This window comes from Amblyomma americanum, chromosome 9 (genome assembly GCF_052857255.1).
Source record: "Amblyomma americanum isolate KBUSLIRL-KWMA chromosome 9, ASM5285725v1, whole genome shotgun sequence".
NCBI classification, from domain to species: Eukaryota; Metazoa; Arthropoda; class Arachnida; order Ixodida; family Ixodidae; genus Amblyomma; species Amblyomma americanum.
Genome location: NC_135505.1, coordinates 43,200,960 through 43,220,870, shown reverse-complemented (window position 1 = coordinate 43,220,870; position 19,911 = coordinate 43,200,960). Strand labels below are relative to the sequence as shown.

The 19,911-nt window shown below is 39.8% G+C and overlaps 1 protein-coding gene across 4 annotated transcripts in view; it reads left to right on the top strand.

Annotated features, from left to right (window-relative positions):
• Positions 1 to 17,534: 17,534 nt before the first annotated feature.
• Positions 17,535 to 19,911, top strand: part of LOC144103959 (venom metalloproteinase antarease-like TpachMP_B) — a 108,053-nt gene continuing 105,676 nt past the window's right edge. For 3 of the 4 annotated variants that reach the window (XM_077636693.1, XM_077636695.1, XM_077636692.1), the window contains exon 1: positions 17,535 to 17,737. In XM_077636693.1, the coding sequence (XP_077492819.1) occupies positions 17,665 to 17,737 (73 nt within the window). In that variant the 5' untranslated portion in view covers positions 17,535 to 17,664. Of the gene's footprint in view, positions 17,789 to 19,911 lie in introns of all 4 variants that reach the window. The other variant, XM_077636694.1, reaches the window with a different exon arrangement.

The following is a 19,911-nucleotide window of genomic DNA, read 5'->3' as shown; positions in this document are numbered from 1 at the left end:
AGGTAGCCGGCATAAGTAAGTTCAATACGGAGAAAATTGAGCGTGCTCTGAAGAAAGGAGGTAGCCTAAAAGCGGTGAAGAGGGAACTAAGCAATAGGCGTACTTAAAAACCACATGTATGCGTTAAGAGACAAGGAGGGCAGAGTCATAAGCAATATGGATAAGATAGTTGAAGAAGTCAAAGAGTTCTACACAAATCTATACAATAGCCAATGTAATCATAACGTTAATGAGAGAGACAGTAGCGCACAGCAATGCGTCATCCCGCCTGTAACGAAAGAGGAAGTAACCTACCCCTCTCCTAAAATCTAATCCCAAAAAGTTTTGCGTGTGATATCTCCCGACAGTACTACCAACCAATTTCCATTGTGAAATGACGCTCACGTACTGCTTTCGGAGAGTTTATGTCTCCAAGCATTTAATAGATACTTTGCATCAATGTTCACACGGGAAGATCATTCCAACATACCCATTGTTCATGATCATGATTACCAATATACGGCCCCTATTACCATTACTGCTAAAGGAATCGCTCGTCTCATTGCAAATCTTAAGGTTTCTTTACCCGCTGGTGTTGACAACATTAATTCTGAAATATTGAAGAACACTGCATCAGTCCCCAGTGAAATTATCTGCCTCATCTCTCGGCAATCATTATCATCTGGTTTGCTTCCTACAGATTGTAAAATTGCTAAGATCGTTCAGTGTTCAAAATCGGAAACATAAATTCACCCGAAACCAACCGCCCCATTTCGCTAACATGCATTTGCTGTAAATTACTCGAACACGTCATGGATTCTCATATTTACTGCCACCTAGTACTAAATTCTTTCTTTTTTCCTAATCAGCATGGCTTCCGGGAAGGGTGTTCTTGTGACTCCCAACTGCTAGAATTTACGACTGACTTGCACTCCAACATGAACGCTAACCTGCAAACTGACTGTATCTTTTTAGATTGTGGCAAAGCTTTTGACCGCATTGCCCATTACCGCTTGTTCTCAAAATTGTCTGCTGTTTGCCTTGATTCTTTAACATTGTCATGGCTTTGTAACTTTCCTTCTTTTCGCCAGCAGTTCACTACAGTAAACAATTTCACCTTCCCACTCTGTGATGTAGCATCTAGCTTACCTCAAGGCAGTGTTCTTGGCCAATTATTGTTTCTAATATACATTAACGACTTGCCCACAGACATATCCTCTTCCTTACGACTCTTTGCTAACGACTGCATTATATACCGCCCATTAATTCTATAGATGATCACTTCGCTTCCGAAATTGACCTGAACATTATTTAAAATTGGTGTCTTAAATGGAAAATTATGCTAAACTCAACTAAATGCAAGATTATCTCTTTCACCCGCAAGCGTTCTGATTCTAATTTCTCGTACTCCATTGACAGTAAACTTAGTGTCTCGGGCGCCATCTTATAAAAATCTAGGTATTCACCTCACTGATAATCTTTCACGGGCCAAGCACATTAAATTCATATGCGCCAAATCTTCAAGGTCACTTGAGTACCGGCGCCGGAACTTACGGAACGCCCCTAATAACGTGAGAAAAGTGGCTTGTTTAACAATTGTGTGTCAACAACTAGAACTTGCTTCACCTACGTGGACCCCTTATCAAAACTACCTTATCAACATGCCTGAAGACGTACAAAATAGCTTGTTTCATCACACAAAATCACAATCCCCATTTCAGCATCACTGAGATCAAACTTGGTATCTCCCTTGAACCTTTAGATATTCGTCGCTCCATCGCTCTTTTATGCTTACTTCATAAATATCGACACAACACCAGGCCATCTCCCCTGCCCCTTGAAGAGCCTGCATAATCAGTATAGCATTAAACGCACATACGGAACAACCCAAGCCTTCTATTCATCTGCACATCCGCGTGCCATTGTTCTTTGGAATGATCTTCCCGGCAGTATCGCATCTATCTGCTTCCACCAACGATTCCGAGACCAGCTACACACACATTTTCTATAACGACATGGTGTCTTGTTATAGGTTGTCTTGTCCCATAAGTTCTTTTTCTCCTTGTTGCTAATGTTTCTTGTGTAGTTTCAATAATTCGCATTTTTATTATGGCTAACACTGCTTCTTTAAATGTGTATTGCGCACACGCGATGCATCCTTGCTATCTTTTGTGTACTTTTTGTCGCTCGCGGCGATGTATGTATTGTTACGATTTGCCCTTTATAATCGTTTTTACTTCTTTGCCTTGTACTGCGCGTTGTATTTAACAAATTGTTCCTATCGTACTTAATCCGTTATTTTGCCCTCCTTACTCAATGCCCTTCTGGACCCTTTAAGGTATTTTGAAGAAAAGATAATTAAAAGCTTTCGGTTCAATGCAAAAGAGAAAAGCAGCTGGTGAGTGGTGAGGATCAGGTAACAGCAGATCTCTTGAAAAACGGAGGCGAGACAGCGATAGAAAAACTAGCCACCCTGCATACGCAACGACTTATGACTTCGACCGCACCAGAAGCTTGGAAGAACGCAAATATTAGCTTAATTCATAAGAAAGAAGACCTTCCAGCACATGACATAGTACAGCGATAGGTTCATATGTTTGAGACATCATCAAGTGCAGCGTGTTGCCGGAGTGTACACTTGTTATGACAGACACGTCTACTCCAGTGAATTGGCAAGCACTGGGCTGTCAACTGCTGGGGTCATGGGCGTTGATCCAGTTCATGTGTTTGTTTGCAGCCGCAGACTGTGATGCCCTAAAAGATGAGGTCACAGCCCTGAAACGAAAGCTCTCGTTATCGCAACGAAAAGTTTCTTCATTAGAAAAAGAAAACAAGAATCTCAGGCAAGGTAACCTGCGTTTTTATTTACCAGACATTACTGCTGGCTGAAGCTAACCTACATATAACCAAAAGAGGTATTTCCACAACATTGTATTGTACATGCAGGTATTTCGGACGTCCTGAATGGTGACCAGGTGACATGTTTGCAAAAAAACTACTATGCGAGGTTTATTTTGGAGCTCTAAGAGCACTGTGAACCCGCTTAGGCTGAGGCTTGCTTGCCGGTCACAAGGATACAGTGTGCCACGAGAACTTAGGATTCCGCTTCCTTCTGAACGAACTTTGGAGCGCAAAAGAGAGAGACTGAAGTTTGTCCCAGGCATACTGTCAGAGGTCATCGATCTGCTGAGAGCCAAGGTATTTGCCTTGTTTGTGAATATCCGGAACACACCTATATTCTTTCTTTATGCTTCATAGATGGGCCAACTTTCAGGGAAGGAATGTCATGCAGTTCTGATGTATGATGAAATGCTATTCAATAAAAGCCTGGACTTCGACTCATCGACCAACATGTGGATCGGGAGGCCATCTGTACAATTGGCCAACAACACACTGCCTGAGTCCTGCTGTGCAACAGATGCTTTTGTGTTTATGTTAGGAGGCATTTCCACACGATGGAAACAAACTGTGGCATACGAATTCATCGGCCACTTCTTCCATGCACAGTCTGTGAAGGACAAGATCAATGCCACAATTTCCGCGTGCGAGCCGTTCGTGTGAGGGTTCATGATGTCAGCGACATGGGGCCTTTCAACCAGGCTATTTGGAGGTTGTATGGGATAGGTGTAACAAAGCAATCAAAGCGAGACTGCTATTTGCCACATCCGAGTGATGCATCTAGGCGTCTCTACTTTCTCGCCGATGCACCTCAACTCTTGAAGAACATTAGAGGCCATCTTTCTAAAGGGCTCTACTGCCAGCTGATGCGGTACACAAGAACAATCTTCCCACAGCCGAGGTTTCCATTAAGTACGTGAAACAACTAATAGATTTGGAAGAAAAGAGTGAGTTTAGGCTTGCTCCGAAACTAAAAAAGAAGTGCCTTAATCCAAGGCACTACAAACAAATGAAAGTTGGCACAGCGTACACGTTGCTAAATCACGACACAGCTGCTGAAATTTATTACCACTTAATACATGGGAAACTTGACAAAGAGGCCGAAACAAGCGCATGGTTTATAGAAAAGGTTTACAGCTAGTTTGCCTTAATTACATTCAGAGCAGGAAAGCAGGCTGAGAGACATCTTCGTTCGCATGGAAAGCTGTTCTTCTTAGAGGTCATCAGACTTTTTGAGGGGTTGAAGATTTCCGCCTATGAAGGCTCATGGAAACCAGTGCAGGCTAGTGTTATTTTGACAACAATGTCTGCAATGCAGCTTAAAGAGCATCTGGTGGTGAAGGAGAAGTTTCTTTTTGTTTTGCTTTCGCGTTTTTGACAGGATGCACTAGAAAACTTTTTTGCCACAATCAGAATGAAGAATGCAGTTCCTTCACCACGAGAGTTAAAATCTGCATTGCGCAGTGCTACGCTTTCTCAATTTCTGCGTCCATACCCCAGAGGCAGCTATGCATGTTCAGATAGTAAGGAAATAATAGGGGTTTCAGACAGAGCAGAACAAGCCTGCTCTGGTGTTATACTACACCCTAACAACAGACTCTTTGGAGGTAATGGATGTTGGGGAGGTCTTTATGTACATATGTGGCTATGCAGTTAGTCAGGTGAAGAGCTTTAAGACATACCATAATTGTGCTGCATTCTTCACATGTAGCAGTCTGAACCTTGCTGAAAACAGCTGGTTACGTGTCAAGTCTTTTGTGCCTGGTAGGATGCCCCTTGTATCCCCTTCAAAGGCAGCACTTGAATTGCTCAAGTTTTGTGAAGCCGCCTTCATTTTGAATACTGAGAGCATCCTTAAAAACAGGGCTACACTCAAGAACATTAAGAAAGAAATTATGACGCATATATCTACAACAATACCATCTTCTCACAGTGTGCCCCAGAAATTCGTGACCTGCTTCTAGTGAACCAGAGGCCATATTTTCTGCAAGAACAAAAATTTAACTATAACGAAACATGACTTGGAACCGAAATGTGGGAGCAGGAGCATTGGGATGCATCAGGCGGCCAGTGCAGTAATGTGAAGGTCATCATCGTCATCATCAGGGTGATTACACCCACTGCAGGGCTCAGGCCTCTCTCATGTCTCTGAAATTAACCCGGTCCTTTGCCAGCTGCGCCCACCTTATGTCAGCGAACTTCGTAATCTCATCCGCCCACCTAACCTTCTGTCGCCCCTGCTACCCTTGCCTTCTCTTGGAATCCACTCCGTTAAACTTAAGGACCAGCGGTTGTCTTGCCTTAGCATCACATGCCCTGCCCAAGCCCACTTCTTCCTCTTGATTTCGACTTGGATGTCATTAACCTGCGTTAGTTCGCTCGCGCACTCCGCCCGCTTCTGGTCTTTTAACGTTACACCTACCATTTTTCTTTCCATGGCTCGCTGCGTTCTCCTTAACTTAAGCTGGACCCTTTTCGTTAGCCTCCAGGTTTCTGCCGCCTAGATGAGTACCGGTAGGATACAGCTGTCGTACACTTTTCTCTTGAGGGATATTGGTAAACTGCTATTCATGATCTGAGAGAACCTGCCATATGCGCTTAACACCAATCTTATTCTTCTAGTTATTTCCATCTCATCATGCGAATCAGCTGTCACTACCTGCCCTAAGTTGACGTATTTTTACCACTTCCAACACCTCGCTTCTAATTGTAAACTACTGTTCTCTTGCTAGGCTGTTGAGCATTACTTTGGTTTCCTGGATGTTAATATTTAGACCCACCATTTTGCTCTGCCTGTCTAAATCATTGATCATGCTTTGCAATTCATCTCGAGAGAAGTGACTCAGCATGGCAATGTCATCAGCTAATTACAGATTATTTAGGTATTATGCATTAACTCTTATCCCCAACTGTTCCCAGTCGGGCCTCAGAATACCAAGTGTAAACAGGTAGTAAATATTTTATTATTTTATTTCATTCCAAAATACTACAAAACAAACAGAAATACATGCTGAAAAATTGAATACAGGAGAGTCACTTCCATTTAGTGCAGCAAAAAAGTATTTAGTGACTGTTCTATGAGAGGAGAGACAGAACACTAAACTGAAAGGCGAAAACGCCCGAGTATCAAAAAGATGTGAAGAGCGCGAGCAATACCAGCGCCTGGACAACCTAGAGGTTTAGGGCGTCCCAGATGGAAAGGACCCGCTTGCAATGACAAGCAAAATAGGCGAAAGTGTAGGGGTAACAATTGACACCATGGTTGACATTGACACATGTCACTGTGTGCGTACATTTAACGCAGATGTCAAGAACCTAGTTGCTCGCTTTGTGAGCTGTAATCAGCGGAATGAGTTGTTGTCAAAGTACAGAAAAAATAAAGTAGACAGCTTAATGCTTAGTCTTGAAGGAACACTCCCGGTTTTTGTGAACGTGGACTTGACTCTAAAAAACAAGGCACTTCTTTCGAGTGCAATTAAAAGGAAAGAGAATGCCAAATGGAAATTTGTCTGGACGACTGGAGGCAAGGTGCTTTTACGTAAATATGAAGACTCCGACATAATTACTGTGAAATAATTGTGACTTAATTGCCTTTCTTTTTTCATGATGATGAACCCAGATGATAACTGCAGATACTACGCAGTTTATGTTTTTAATCGTGCGTTCTCTTGTGGCAAGTTTTTCTCTGCATTACATGCAAACTATAGAAGCATTCGACGAAAGGCAGACATTTCTATTTTTTTGCATTCGTTGTCAGTTGACTTCGATATTCTAGCCTCTACTGAAACATGGTTTTCAGACAATGACACAACATCAAACTTTCAAAGTTATCGGTCGTAGGGAAAAGAAGGATGGAGGGCTGGCTGTTTACTTTAGGAATACCTTTCCCTATGAACTGTTTCAGTGATTTCTCGCTATCGAATGCCGATTTTCAACGTTTGTGCTTGCGTATCGATAACATAGTGGTGATCGCACTTTACCGTCCTCCGCTAGGGCACTAAGGTCGTTTCGTAGAGTTTGTGTACTTACAGTTGGCTTCCCCTGTCTTTTCAAACGGATCTTGCATTATTATTGGGGACATCAATATTGACATAAATTCTAGTGATCCTTACACAGAAAATTTTGAGACACTCTTAACTACGTATGGCTTCGCAAACCATATAAGTTAGCCAGCATGACTCACAAAACAGACTTCCACTGTTCTGGATGTTTGCATAACAAACTTCAGTCCACATGACATCAGCAGTAGAATATTTTCGTAAGAACTTAGCGATCATCTGCCAGTTTTTCCTTTTTTCAATTACAGAGCGCTATGACAAGCACAATAATAAGAGACAAGGTAGGCGAGCCATAAAGCTTGAAACGCAAAACAAATTTTTCTACTTGGTCAGTCTGATTAATGGGAGTGAGGTATACAACAAGTAGAATGCAGAAAGCGCCTACGAGAAATTCTTTTCTTTACTTCGCGCTTCATACAGTGCCGAAATTTTTGTATTACAACCACTCGGCCGTAATAGAAGAAAGCACAAGAAACCTTGTGTTAATTCGGAGCTTTATCACCATATCAAAATAAAAAATAAGTTATTCCATGATTTTACTCGTCCACGAGATCCAAATACATTGGCAGAATTTAAGAAGTACCGGAATTCTTTAACGGCCGAATTAAAAAAAGTCATAAAATACTACTACCAGAACCTTTTGGAGAGCATATATAATATTCAGCGACGAATATGGGAGGTTTTAAACTCGCTTACTTTAAGCAGAAAAAACCAGGGATAGGATTACGCAGCTCGTAGTCGAGGGTAAAACACTTATTGGTGAACGGCTAGCTGATGCAATGAACACACATTTTGTCGATGCTTTCTCCTACAATATCATGAGTGCAACTGTCCGCGATGACAGTATGCCAGTGGACACAATATTGAGTCACTCTCTTTTCCTGAGGCCTACTGATACAAGTGAAACTTCGGGTATAATCGGCAAGCTTAAAAATAATATATCTCCAGGGGTAGACGAACTTCGTCCAAATGAAAATAAAATTAATATCGCCTTTGATTCGTGAAGTTCTCAGCCACATAAGTAAGCTCACTCTAAGAACAGGTGTATTTACAAAACAATTAAAAATCGCGAAATGCACTGCAATCTTCAAAGGAGGTGATACAAATACTTTATCTAACTACCGACCTATTTCAGTACTCTGTTCAATATCCAAAATATTTGAAAGCGTCATCCATTAAAGACTAGTTTCATTTTTTTGAAAAGTATCAAGTGATAACTCAATGTCAATATGACTTTCGCAAGTATCAGTCGACAGAACACGCTCTCGTACACATCAAAGACAGGATAAATGAAAACATGGAATGTAGAAAATATACACCAGGTTTGTTTTTAGACATTCAGAAAGCTTTTTATTCCACACAGTTCGATTTATTAAACAAAAAATTATCAAGATACGGTGTCTGAGGTATTGTGCTAGTTCTTCTAAATAGCTCTCTGAATGATCGTTATCAGTTGGTAAAAATTATTGATGCGGTATCAACACTCACGAAGCGAAAACAAGGAGTACCACAATGATCATTGTTGGGCCCATTAGTATTTCTTGCATATATCAATGGCATAGTCAAAATAGATAGTTCTGCTCAAACCATAATGTATGCTGATGATACTAATGTCTTCTCTTCACATAATCTACTGACACTAGAATCCTGTGTAAATGACTACCTTGTGCATCTTTCAAACTGGTTACTCAGAAAAGAGTTAGGATTAAACGCCTCAAAAACAACATATGTCATATTTCGTCATGCCAACAAACCCCTACACCGCAAACTTAACGTGAAATTTTAGAACACCTTTATAAGGCAAGTTAAGATACAAAAATTTTTGTGGTTTGGTTTCAGGAAGACTTGAGCTGGTCTTTACACGTAAGAAACCTAAGTGTAGAACTTGCCCGCACAGTAGGATGTCTTTGTAGAATATCTGCACTCACACCTCTCTGGCTAAAAAGAACATTTATTATTCACTTTTTATTCCAAATTAACCTACAGCTTTATGGTTGGGGCACAACTACACAATACAATTATACTTAGCTTATCACTTTGAAGAAGAAAATCTTGCGCTGCTTTGAATCTTACCATGGCAATGCACAGGACTTAAAAACTGCTCCTCTGTTTAAGAACACGGCATCCTAAAGACAGACCGGTTATATAATTTAAAAGCACTGCAATTAATATATCAGAAGAAACTGTACGGAATTATCGACTCCGAAAACGCTGAATACCTTTTGAGGCACCGAAAACATCGAACACAAAAATCCGAACCAAATATAGAAGGACTAACAATGGCGTATCAAATACCTGCAATCTTAAACAAATTTGAATGTAAGCTAAACTTTGAATGCAAATTAAAATCATTTAAACGCCAACTTATGGGGCTATTGTTATCTTGTCAATTTAAGTACAGCCATAACTGAATAGTATTTTTCACGTTTTACTGTCGTCTCACAAAAAAAAAACTGTGTATAACGCAAAATGACTGTAACTTGGTCTTATTTGTGTCGTTTCAAGCATAATTTTTCAGTTTCATTGATTATATATATATATATATATATATATATATATATATATAGTCTTATTTTGTACAACAGCTATTTGCGATGATTTATTCATGTAATTTGCGTAGCGTCCTTTTATGGTTGATTTCTTATGTGTCATTTGTGTGCAACAGTATATGCAAAACGTTTTTGTACAAGTGTCAAATGCTGTATATTTTATATTTTGTGATTACAGGAGGCACATTTTATTTTTTGTTCAAAAATTTGTATTGTATGTGTACCGCTGTGGATTGTATATGGTCAGAGGCCTCGTCAGGCACCACTAGCCTTTAGCTTCTGCCCCTGCATCAGGCTCTGTGTTTCGTCTGATGCTGAAATAAAAGAATTTATTTACTTATTTAAACAGTCGAGTCAGGGAGTAAATTCCAATGCGCTATTGTTTGAGGGAAGAAATTGTACTTAAATGCGTTTGTTTTAGCAAGAACAGCCTGTAAGAAGTGCTCGTTACTATGGCTTGTCCTTCGAGTAGTGTTAATATCTTGATTTCATGTATTTTTACTGTTGCTGCTTGTATTATTTGGATGCCTGTACTTTTTTCATTGAACTCACTCCTGCTTGGAGTCAACCTACTCTGCAATATATTTAAATAATTAAAACACAAACAGTCACACTGGTCCGAGGTTATTTGGATTGCAAATGCCTTCGATGCCATTTGCAGCTCTGTTCTTGAGCTGTATGTCACTACAGTTCTTTGTAAGCTTCTTGCCATCATGTTGAACTTCAAATTTGGAGTCTGTAGAAAATATTACATGATGAGAAAAACAAGATGTGTGCTGTATTTCTTGCATGCTGGTTCTGACTGAGGTTTTTGCCCGTTTGTTAGCGACAGTTATATTAAGTTGTGTATGCCGTGCCCTACTACTTCAGTTCAGTACGATTATACCTTCTTAATATGGAAGCTGTGTTTCCTAAGCAAAATTGTCTATAAAGCAGATGTGCATAATAATGATTTATGTAGAAGAACAATTATTCAGAAAGAAGAACTTCCTAATGTAGATTTTTTTAAATGGTGGGGTACGGTAAAGTGAAAATTAGACAAAATCTTCAAGAGCATTAGCAGAACGATGCATTACCGAATTTTGGAAGATTTGATACCGCTTGCACTCTGAAGGGTTCGTTTGCCTGCTTCTCTCAAGAGTGCGCCCAGCTATATTGTCTAAAATATTGTTTTGTAGCTGGGAAACAGCAGAAGCTCAAACTTTGATTTATTTCCTTATTTTTTCAAGCTTTATAGAAAAAGAGTTTTTCAAGGATATTTTAAGAGCATTTCTTAAAATGGTAAAAAGCCTTGGTCTCAGAAAAAATGATAGCAGAAGAAGTAGCATAATAACAAACCTCATTTTTACGCCATTACATAATCGGATACATTTTGTCTATTTGCATTAAATGTTAAATGTCAAGGCTGCACTAAAAGGAATCATCAAAAACGCACAAAATACGGCTCTTTCCTTAGGGTGGACAAAGAGTTGGTATTTTTCCCCTATTAGCCTCTATAGAAGGTAGGGAAGAAAACCAAGAATATTTAGTATTGACTTTTCGTTCGGTGAAGATGAGGAGAATAGGCTTTTCTTTCTGTCTTCGTTCAATAATAGCGGCTAACCGCGCCACTGGGGAGCTATAGGGAGTGCACACCAGGAAAGCAAACGATTCCAATACGGCCCGTTAAGCACCGTGTGAGATCCTTTCTATGCCAAAGACGTTGCCAGGGCTACTGATCCGGATTACCCGGGTTCGAACCGGACCACCGCGGCAGCGTTTCGATGCAGGCGAAATGCAATGGGCTTCCGTGTGCTGTGCGATATCAGTGCACGTTAAAGATCCCCAGGTGGTCGAAATTATTCCGGAGCCCTCCACTATGGCACCTCTTTTTTCTCTCAGTCTCTCCTTTATCTCTTCCCTTACGGCGCTGTTCAGGTGTCCAACGATATACGAGACCGATACTGGCCCATTTCCTTTCCCCAGCAACAATTTTTTTAGTTTTTGAGCACCAAAATAATTGTAAATCCACAAATATTCGAAAGCAATGCTTTTGGGTCTTGCAAGGACCGAACTACTTCAAAAATTATTCAGTTCATTTCACTATTGAGCACTGGAACTGCCTTCCTGCCTTCATCTCTTGAATGCCCTGATGTCGCTATGTTTAAGCGCTGAGAAAAGACGCTCCTCTCGTAACGTCGCCAGCCGCGGCAGCCTGCAATGTTGTAAAATAAAATAGTAAATAGAATTTCATGTCATAGAGAGTGACGCGACAATGCGAAATAGCGTGACTGCACGGTTGATTTATCATAATATCAAGCTGAGGCAGCTGATGTTCGCTCGCTATCTTCAATCGAGAACGCATATCAGCAAATGTATTCGAAAGTGTCAGCATTGATGCCTCAAGAACACTGAAAATTTGGTTTTTATAAAATATACGGATGTGGGAGGAACTTTACAGTCTTAAAGTTCAATACAAAAAATTATGAGCTCTTTCAGGTTATACTTGTGTTCAACCTCCGGAAAGCCCGTGTCCTTCACTTGTTCAAATGTGATCTTAAGCGTACTGTTCCGTTTCACTATGCCCTTATGCTTTGTAAATGCCGAGTAAAATCGGCTTAAGTTGAGTTCATTGGCACGCACTTCAAGGCACTGAGTAAGTGATATGGCCACTGATTAAATGTGCTTCATGAAGAATCAAGCATGGGGGTTCAGCGCATGGAATGTTTTACGAATTCGGTGTCTGCGACAGAAAACAGCCAGAATGCGCAGAAAGGAGTGGATGGAAGCGAAATGTTCAGATCATAAGAGAAACCGATTTGTCTGAGGCACGTAGGGTTTTAAAAACATACGCGACCAAAGCACAACTCTAAAAACTTTGCCCCACGATCGTGAAAATTGTTTTACAAATAATCGCTGGAAGTACTCTACATTTTATGCATCATCATCTGACATGGCGCGACATCTGTCTGTCGCCCCGCTTCTCCAATTCCTCTTGTTGAAAATACCGAACACATACTTGGCTGAAAGGAATGCCCTTCGCCTAGTTTAACATGTTTGTGTAGTTAAAAATGCGAATAAAATACAGTTCTCGGCAGACATTAACACTTGGCACAGCGACGCCATGCAGTCATTTCTGCTTCTCGGAGAAATGTCACCGCGACATTTCGGAAATGTCGCATGCCGCAAATGTCAAGTGGCATAATGACAGACAAGTGCAAATGATCGTTATGAGCTACCAGCTGCAACATTTTTATCGGCTACGATGTTTTATTCGATTCAATATTAGTATTTCTTGCATATATCAATGACATAGTCAAAATAGATAGTTCTGCTCAAACCATAATATATGCTGATGATACTAATGTGTTCTCTTCGCATAATCTACTGACAAGAACAGAAAGTTGGGCTAGGTGGTGTGGATTCATACTTGACAGCGCAAAAAAACGAGGACAAAAGTGAACGAGGAGACACAACACAAGCGCTTGTGTTGTGTCTCCTCGTTCGCTTTTGTCCTCGTTTTTTTTGCGCTGTCAAGTATGAATCTACTGACACTAGAATCCTCTGTAAATGACTACCTTGTGCATCTTTCAAACTGGTTACGCAGAAACAAGTTAGGATTAAACGCCTCAAAAACAACATATGTCATATTTCGTCATGCCAACAAACCTCTACACCGCAAACTTAACGTGAAATTTTAGAACACCTTTATAAGACAAGTTAAGACACAAAAATTTTTGTGGCTTGGTTTCAAGAAGAATTGAGCTGGTCTTTACACGTAAGAAATATTAGTGTAGAACTTGCCCGCACAGTAGGATGTCTTCGTAGAATATCTGCGCTCACACCTCTCTGGCTAAAAAGAACATTTATTATTCACTTTTTATTCCAAATTAACCTACGGCTTAATGGTTGTGGCACAACTATACAATACAATTATACTTAGCTTATCACTTTGAAGAAAATCTTGCGCTGCTTTGAATCTTACCTTGGCAATGCACAGGACTTAAGAACTGCTCCTCTGTTTAAGAAACACGGCATCCTAAAGACAGACCGGTTATATTATTTATAAGCACTGCAATTAATACATCAGAAGAAACTGTACGAAATTTATTGACTCCGAAAACGCTGAATACCTTTTGAGGCACCGAAAGTATCGAACACAAAAATCCGAACCAAATATAGAAGGACTAACAATGGCCTATCAAATACCTGCAATCTAAAAGAAACTTGAATGCAAGCTAAACTTTGAATGCAAATTAAATTCATTTAAACGCCAACTTATGAAGCTATTGTTATCTTGTCAATTTAAGTATAGCCATAATTGAATAGTATTTTTCACGTTTTACTGTCGTCTCACAAAAAAAAAAACTGTGTTTAACACAAAATGACTCTAAATTGGTCTTATTTGTGTCGTTTCAAGCAATATTTTTCAGTTTCATTGATTATATATATATATATATATATATATATATATATATATATATATATATATATATATATAGTCTTATTTTGTACAACAGCTATTTGTGATGATTTATTCATGTAATTTGCGTAGCGTCCTTTTATGGGTGATTTGTTATGTGTCATTTGTGTTGTGTGCAGCACTATATGCAAAACGTTTTTGTACAAGTGTCAAATGCTGTATTTTTTATATTTTTTGATTACAGGAGGCACATTTTATTTTTTGTTCAAAGATTTGTATTGGATGTGTACCGCTGTGGATTGTCTATGGTCAGAGGCCTCGTCAGGCACCACCAGCCTTTAGCTTCTGCCCCTGCATCAGGCTCTGTGTTTCGTCTGATGCTGAAATAAAAGAATTTATTTATTTATTTAAACAATCGAGTCAGGGAGTAAATCCTAATCCGCTATTGTTTGAGGGAAGAAATTGTACTTAAATGCGTTTGTTTTAGCAAAAACAGCCTGTAAGGAGTGCTCCTTACTATGGCTGGTCCTTCGAGTAGTGTTAATATCTTGATTTGATGTACTTTTTACTGTTGCTGCTTGTGTTATTTGGATGCCTGTACTTTGTTCATTGAACTCACTCCTGCTTGGAGTCAACCTACTCTGCAATATATTTGAATAATTAAAACACAAACAGTCGCACTGGTCCGAAGTTGTTTGGATTGCAAATGCCTTCGATGCCATTTGCAGCTCTGTTCTTGAGCTGTATGTCACTACAGTTGTTTGTAAGCTTCTTGCCATCATGTTGAACTTCAAATTTGGAGTGTGTAGAAATTATTAAATGATGAGAAAAACAAGATGTGTGCTGTATTACTTGCATGCTGGTTCTGACTGAGGTTTTTGCCCGTTTGTTAGCAACAGTTATATTAAGTTGTGTATGCCGTGCCCTACTACTTCAGTTCAGTACGATTATACCTTCCTTAAATGGAAGCTGTGTTTCCTAAACAAAGTTGTCTATAAAGCAGATGTGCATAATAATGATTTATGCAGAAGAACAATTATTCAGAAAGAGGAACTTCCTGATGTAGATTTTTTTAAATGGTGGGGCGCGGTAAAGTGAAAATTGGACAAAATCTTCAAGAGGATTAGCAGAACGATGCATTACCAAATTTTGGAAGATTTGATACCGCTTGCACTCTGAAGGGTTCGTTTGCCTGCTTCTCTCAAGAGTGCGCCCAGCTATATTGTCTAAAATATTGTTTTGTAGCTGGGAAACAGCAGAAGCTCAAACTTTGATTTATTTCCTTATTTTTTCAAGCTTTATAGAAAAAGAGAGTTTTTCAAGGATATTTTAAGAGCATTCCTAAAATGTTAAAAAGCCTTGGTCTCAGAAAAAAAGGATAGCAGAAGAAGTAGCATATTAACAAACCTCAGTTTTACGCCATTATATAATCGGATACATTTTGTCTATTTGCATTAAATGTTAAATGTCAAGGCTGCACTAAAAGGAATCATCAAAAACACACAAAATACGGCTCTTTCCTTAGGGTGGACAAAGACTTGGTATTTTCCCCCCATTAGCCTCTATAGAAGGCAGAGAAGAAAACCAAGAATATTTAGTATTGACTTTTCGTTCGGTGAAGATGAGGAGAATAGGCGTTTCTTTCTGCCTTCGTTCAATAATAGCGGCTAACCGCGCCACTGGGGAGCTATAGGGAGTGCACACCAGGAAAGCAAACGATTCCAATACGGCCCGTTAAGCACCGTGTGAGATCCTTTCTATGCCAAAGACGTTGCCAGGGCTACTGATCCGGATTACCCGGGTTCGAACCGGACCACCGCGGCAGCGTTTCGATGCAGGCGAAATGCAATGGGCTTCCGTGTGCTGTGCGATATCAGTGCACGTTAAAGATCCCCAGGTGGTCGAAATTATTCCGGAGCCCTCCACTATGGCACCTCTTTATCCTCTCAGTCTCTCCTTTATCTCTTCCCTTACGGCGCGGTTCAGGTGTCCAACGATATACGAGACAGATACTGCGCCATTTCCTTTCCCCAGCAACAATTTTTTTAGTTTTTGCGCACCAAAATATTTGTAAATCCACAACTATTCGAAAGCAATGCTTTTGGGTCTTGCAAGGACCGAACTACTTCAAAAATTATTCAGTTCATTTCACTATTGAGTACCGGAACTGCCTTCCTGCCTTCTTCTCTTGAATGTCCTGATGTCGCTATGTTTAAGAGTTGAGAAAAGACGCTCCTCTCGTAACGTCGCCAGCCGCGGCGGCCTGCAATGTTGTAAAATAATATAGTCAATAGAATTTCATGTCATAGAGAGTGACGCGACAATTCTAAATAGCGTGACTTATTCTGTGTTGGTGAACTAAGTGTAGTTCTTTTCTTTACTGCTATCTTTTATAATGCAGAAGTGGCTTGGCTGCTACTGCACCGTTGATTTATCATAATATCAAGCTGAGGCAGCTGATGTTCGCTCGCTATCTTCAATCGAGAACGCATATCTGCAAATGTATTCGAAAGTGTCAGCAATAATGCCTCAGAACACTGAAAATTTGGTTTTTATAAAATATACGGATGTGGGACGAATTTTACAGTCTTAATGTTCAATACAAAAAATTATGAGCTCTTTCAGGTTACACTTGTGTTCAACCTCCGGAAAGCCCATGTCCTTCACTTGTTCAAATGTGATCTTAAGCGTACTGTTCCGTTTCACTGTGCCCTTATGCTTAGTAAATGCCGAGTAAAATCGGCTTAAGTTGAGTTCATCGGCACGCACTTCAAGGCACTGAGTAACTGATATGGCCACTGATTAAATGTGCTTCATGAAGAATCAAGCATGGGGGTTCAGCGCATGGAATGTTTTACGAATTCGGTGTCTGCGACAGAAAACAGCCAGAATGCGCAGAAAGGAGTGGATGGAAGCGAAATGTTCAGATCATAAGAGAAACCGATTTGTCTGAGGCACGTAGGGTTTTAAAAACATACGCGACCTAAGCACAACTCTAAAAACTTTGCCCCACGATCGTGAAAATTTGTTTTTCAACAAATCGCTGCAAGTACTCAACATTTTTTGCATCATCATCTGACATGGCGCGACATCTGTCTGTCGCCCCGCTTCTCCAATTCCTCTTGTTGAAAATACCGAACACATACTTGGCTGAAAGGAATGCCCTTCGCCTAGTTTAACATGTTTGTGTAGTTAAAAATGCGAATAAAACACACTTCTTGGCAGACATTAACACTTGGCACAGCGATGCCATGCAGTCATTTCTGCTTCTCGGAGAAATGTCATCGCGACAGTTCGAAAATGTCGCATGCCGCAAATGTCAAGTGGCATAATGACAGACAAGTGCAAATGATCGTTGTGAGCTACGAGCTGCAACATTTTTATCGGCTACGATGTTTTATTCGATACAAGACCATGTGTTAATTAGAGAACCTAATATAGCTGGCAGTCTGCGCTGCACGCTGCGTGAGCATTTTCACCTTTCCAGAGATTTCCTTCTACAAAGAAAAGAATTTATTGCTGAGTCAATTTAATGCATGATTTCAAATCGCTTCATTTTTTTTTCTTTTTAAGCGGAGAAATAAACGTATATTTTGTCGTTTCTCAGAATAGAACTTTGGCATGGCTTTGCTATAAATACCTGGAAGTCTTACCGATAATCATTTCAGGCAACAACTTGTGCGGATTCCAATCGAGTCTTCATAAAAAAGTAGCTTTCTTCCTGCCTGGCGAAGGCTATCATTGGTCATATACTTACAGTTTATTCGAATTTCAAATCATGGGGAGGTTTTGTCGACAGGGTAATGTTTCTATGTTCATTATGTGCGCCCATCTCATCACATCGCAAGCAAGTAAGTATCTTGTAAAGCGATATGAAACCTGCCAGTAGCACGAGATGCAAGGTATGCTATGGGCTTAAGGTTTTTCTAGTTTACATAGACCATGAATTTTTTTTCACGTAACATTTTGTAAAACAATGAGAAAAGTTATATATGGCTTGCATGAATTAACTTACACAGCATTCTTAATATTTCTGAGTGCTCGGGGAACTCCAAGTTACATTTCCTAGCTTTGTACTAAATCAGCGTTTTTAGTGTTGTCATTGTGCACTATATATTGTGCCAGATGTCACGGCAAAAATTCAGGTATTTTCCTAAGAGGCCCCTGAGTAAAAAATTTGGGATAAAAACTTTTTACAAATATTCAAGCATCTGAAGCTGTTTTCTCAGTAGAACGTAATATTTAATCCGTTTGTAAAGCAAAACAGTTCGTCTCTAGCAGTGCTTTGATTACGCAATTTCTTTTTTCTGTTTGTAAGTGGGTGTCATATTTTTTGTTATTACAAAATAAGCTATCTTTTGCTTTGCTTCTCGTCAGCGTTTTTGAGGATCACAGTCTCCGCATAGGCGTAATCAGGTTCTAGACATTTTACAAGATTTATGAGTGTCCGGGCTGGCACGGCTGGTGAACTTAATTCGTGGTAGTAGGGCGTGCATGCATTCGCAGAAACGGCAAGGCGACAGAGCAAAATTTCTGTTCTCCGTTTAAGTACGAAACATCTTTCCCCGTGGTTTAAGCATCCCTAAGCCCGCGAATGTCAGCAGACAGTGTAGAGGAGTTCACTTCTTCATGAGTCTTTGCATCGTCTTGTGCCCCATTTGGATAATAGGCAGGACAATGTCCGCTGCTGAGCTCACCTAATTTCATTTTTTTTTCAAGAACTCGCGCTATGCCTACGCCTGTTAACATAAATTAGTTTTTAACACCTACGAATGGTGCCAACCGTGGCAGATTACGCTTAACTTAGATAAAACCGACTATATGACAATAACTAGGGAATGAAATTCACTAATATGTATTTATGGCTTTGACACCCAGAAAATAAATAAAGTTGATGAAGGTAAGCACTTAGGAATTCTGAACTCATTGGATTTGAAATGGAATAGACATGTCTCATATATAACATCTAAGGAACTCACGGCGCTCTCTTGGTTAAACCGTTGCGTAACATCCGCTGCAACTCATACCAAATTAATAGCGTATGCTTTCCTTGTTCGTGTAGCACTAGAATATAGCATCATTTGTTGTTTCCGTAGAGTAAACACTGCATTTGATCTATTAGAATGCGTGCAGTGAAAAGCCATTAGATTCATTTATAACAAATACCGCCGTAGCGATTCCCCACCAGAACTCTTAGGCAAAGCTGGTCTGGCAACCATACAAAAAAGGCCAAATACTTACGGCTAAAGTTTCTTTTCCAACTTTTACATTATGCATTCAAGATAGATAAAAATAAGTGCTTGCCATTTTCTATCTCGGTAAACTCTAGACGAAAGCACACTAAGCAAATTAGTGAGTACATACTTCATTGTCACACATTCAAATTTCTTTCCGCAAGCCGTTCTAGAATGGAATACGTTGCCGAATGATGTGGTCACCTGTAATTCTATAGATGCTTTTTCGGAAGGATTGTCATACCTAGAATGGGAATAGGCCCCTGTTTTGGAATATTTTTAAGTCTGTTGTCCATGTGCGTTATTTATTGCGTTGGATTGCCTTTTTATTTTCACATGTTATTTTGTAGCCTAATTTTTTTCTAGTTCTGCAGTAAGCTGACTGTAGATATGTCTTTTTGTTTGCATATATGTGATTTCTCTGTCCTGCAAAAGCCTCCAGGGTGGGGCTAGCAGTATCTTGTAAATAAAATAAATAAATGAATATATATTTTATCAAAAACCTATAATAAGGATAGCCTAGGCTAAAATAATTTACCATCGTTTATCCAGATTATTTTGTTCCCTAATAGAGAAGCTGGGTCATATGCAGAAAGTAACAAAGATTTCTTTTTAAAAAATTAAAACTGTGTTTTAGTGACTTTTATGTTTGGAGAGGACCTTGGGCAGAGAGAGGGTCTTGGTAAATGTGCTTGGCTGTTATACTTTAGGCATCAATTTACAGAAGTCAAGGTTCAGTTCTGCAAAATATTCTACTTTTGGAAACCGGTACCGAGTCAGCGGTAGAGAGA